Source organism: Octodon degus, unplaced genomic scaffold (genome assembly GCF_000260255.1).
Source record: "Octodon degus isolate 3935 unplaced genomic scaffold, OctDeg1.0 scaffold00205, whole genome shotgun sequence".
Lineage (NCBI taxonomy): Eukaryota > Metazoa > Chordata > Mammalia > Rodentia > Octodontidae > Octodon > Octodon degus.
In genome coordinates, this window is record NW_004524781.1 from 2,479,192 (window position 1) to 2,482,573 (window position 3,382).

General features: G+C 50.5%; 1 protein-coding gene across 1 annotated transcript in view; it reads left to right on the plus strand.

Moving 5' to 3' along the window:
* Fam83b (family with sequence similarity 83 member B) overlaps positions 1–1,747 on the plus strand; it is a 75,762-nt gene extending 74,015 nt beyond the window's left edge. The window contains exon 6 of the mRNA XM_004644628.2: positions 34–1,747. Within this exon, the coding sequence (XP_004644685.1) occupies positions 34–1,747 (1,714 nt within the window). The remainder of the gene's footprint in view (positions 1–33) is intronic.
* Positions 1,748–3,382: the final 1,635 nt, after the last annotated feature.

A 3,382-nucleotide genomic window follows, 5' to 3' on the forward strand; every position in this document is an offset into this window, starting at 1 on the left:
CCCCGCCGGCCTCCCGCGCCCCGCGGCCCCCAGCTTCGCCGACCGGCTGGCCCAGCGCAGAGCCGCCCACCTGCCCGAGAGGAACTCCGCCGTGCGCAGGTCCTTCAACGGGACCGACAGCCAGGTGCGCCTGCTGCAGCAGCGCATGCCCACGCTGGAGCGCACCACCAAGTCCTTCCTGCGGAACCGCAGGATCGAGTCCTACTTGAACGACACCTCGGAAGCGGGGCCGGACTCCAACGGCGTGGCCTCGGCCGATCGAGGGGAAGCCTGCGAGAGTCCCGAGAGTCTGCAAGCCAGCGCCCGCTACGCACACTCCCGCCTTCGCTCCTCTCTGGCCTTTAAACCAACTTTACCGGAGCAGCAGGAGGTTAACAGCTGCACAACGGACTCCTCGAATTCGACTATCATTGGTTCCCAGGGAAGTGACAGACCCAGGCCGACCCCCGCCAGCCCTGCAGACGCACGGCGTGTGACACAGAAACCGCTGCCTGAGTCAGGCCCCAAGATCGCCACACCGGCAGAGGCTGCAAAGCCCCAGGTGCTGCCGATTCCCGAGCACCAGCCAGCGGTTTTTGATCAAACAGCGGAGAGCCACACAGAAGGGAGCCACTATGTGCATGCAGGCTTGGGCGTGGACAAGCAGACAGAAAAGTTCAAGAGTCAACAGCATGAAAATCTGCTTAAAAGACGAAGTTTTCCATCCTTTGACCACTCAAAATCAGGCTTAGATCATGGAAACAGTAAGAATTACGTCTACAGCACACTCATGAGGAACCGGGTTAGACAGCCAGAAAAGCCCAAAGAGGACTTGCTGAAAAGTTCCAAAAGTATGCACAATGTGACCCACAACATAGAGGAGGAGGAGGAGGAAGAGGGGACCAAGAGGGGCCCCCCCGGGGGCACCACCAAGTCCATTTCCATTGCTGCTTTACTAGATGTGAATAAAGAGGAGCCCAGCAAGGACCTCACGTCAAAGAAGGATGCCAAGGGCTCTCCAGGGTTTTTGAAAAAGGGATCTCAGAAGTTAAGGTCCTTTCTTAGCCTTACCCCAGAAAAAAAAGAGAATCTATCGAAAACCAAAGCGTCTGCGTTCTATAGAATGTGCAGTAGCTCTGACACATTAGTTTCTGAGGGGGAAGAGAATCAAAGACCAAAGAAATCCGAACCCAAAGTGGATTCCTCTCCAAGAAGGAAACGCTCCTCTTCTTCAAACTCTCAAGGCAGCCTCCACAGGAGCAAGGAGGATGTGGCAGCAGGTAGCCCGCGTCAGGGCGTCAGTTCCTCCTCAGATGAGAGCAGTAAACTAAAGCCTCCCCCAAGTCCAGCTGAAAGGAAGTTCTCGGAGCGCGGAGGGAACGCCTCCACCCCTAGGTTTAACACTGAGCAGATTCAGTACCGAGACTCCAGGGAGAAGCATGGAGTTGTGGCCCCTGACCGGAGATTACCCCCTTCCCCGAGGCCGAAGCCCAGTGAGCTGCTGAGATCTCACTCAACAAACCAGCGTGTTTACAGTCGTTTTGAGCCATTTTGTAAGATCGAGAGCTCCATTCAACCAACGGGCAGCGCTGCGAACACCAGCGGGAGCCATCCGGAGAGGAAGACAGCGTCTATAGGCAACAGTTACGGCAGGGCCAGCCCTATGCTGAGCTATAATGCTGGCATTTATCAAGCCTATCAGCCCCATGAAAACAAGTTTCGAGGGTTTATGCAGAAATTTGGGAACTTCATACACAAAAATAAATGAATGCTATCATCTCAAACCTTTGCCCGAGGAATGCTGCAGCCGGTTTTGTACCATGCCAGTGGATTTCTTAGGTGCAGAACTGGAGTGTGATGTGTGTGTTCTCTAGGGCAGTAGCGTAGTGCACAGTGCAGGTGTTCTGTGTTATGACATTAGTTATACTTCATTTCTTATTGATGGACTTCCTTTGTAAACACTTTTTAAAATGGTGATAGTTAAAGAAATACATGTGACTAAACTGTTTCCTTCATACAGAGACTTCATTAGAAACTTTAGTAAAAGTACAGTGTATTTTAACCATTCATTCCAAAGTCTCTGCCTAAAAGTATATTACGAAAGTGTTGCTTTATATCTTTGTGGCGTTTTCATTATCTTCAGAAAATATAAGAAAACGGCCCAGAGCTTTTTAAATTTTTAACTAATTTTAAATTCTACAGGGTAACTTGCTATATAAATATTTTATTAATTTTTTTCTATGAAGCATTGTGCACCTGCTTGGGTAAGAAGGGTATCACTTAAACTATGTAGCCCAGCACTCAGGCAAAGCACCTCAGTACCATCCTCATAGCCCAGGCCCAGGCCTAGACCCAGGCCGAGGCACATGCCCAGGCTGAGGCACAGGCGTAGAGCTGCTGACAGGCCCCTGAAGGGCCACCCCGTGCGTGCGGCACCCCACTGAGCCCGGAGCCTGCCCCTCACTGCCCACCCACTGCCCACACTTGCGGTGATTTCCTCCTTGAGAGCTATAGGTCACAGGAGTTTGGAGCTGTCCTGGTCTGTGCCTGGATGTCCCCCCAGTGCCTCAAGCAGTCACGGGGAGGGCGGCTTCTGGGGTTTGTGATTGATTCCTGGTCCAATGTTGGGCTTATGGGAATATACTCTGCATGACGACGTGAGGAAGGGAGAGAGGCTAGCTAGCTGCCTGGACTGCTGCCACTCCTGCTGCTCGCTTGATCTTGGCCGCTGCCACCACAGCTGCTCTGTGCCCTGTGCCACGCTGCCTTGGAGCCAGCCGAGTAGGAACGGAAGCCTCTGCTGACTGAGCTAAAACCCTTTCCCTCCCTCATTTTGGGTGTCGGATATTTGTCCCATCAAGGAGAGAACTAACTGAGACAGCATGTCCAGCCCTCCTGTCCTTGGATGGCAAATGGAACCCTTCAGAACATGAGCTTCTGTCTACATTTTTATTGTGAATTAATTTAAAATAGTGAGATGTTTTACTTCCAAAATGTTTTGCTCTTTTTCAATTTGAGCCAAATAGTTTACGAAAGTGTCTGCTTAGGGTGCCATGGTGACAGAAGCAGCCTGTGTCTCCACGCCTGCGAGCCTGGTTGCTTTCTGTACACTAATTGGATGATGATAGTCAGGTGATGAAATGCCCTTTGCCTTAGAGTAATGAAATAAAAACTGCATTATACGTTATAGAGACTGTAACTTGGCTTTGATTCATGCACAAGCAGAGGATTCGAGAAGCAGCAGGTCCCGTGAGAAGGGCAAAGTGCTTTTACAGCACTTTAAATGCATTGTTTAACATCTTTCGGTGGCAGGAAATTGTAAAACCGTGAAATGTAACCCAATGTTAATAGCTATGTCATTGAAACAATTAAAATGATAGCATTACAATGTCTATATCATTAA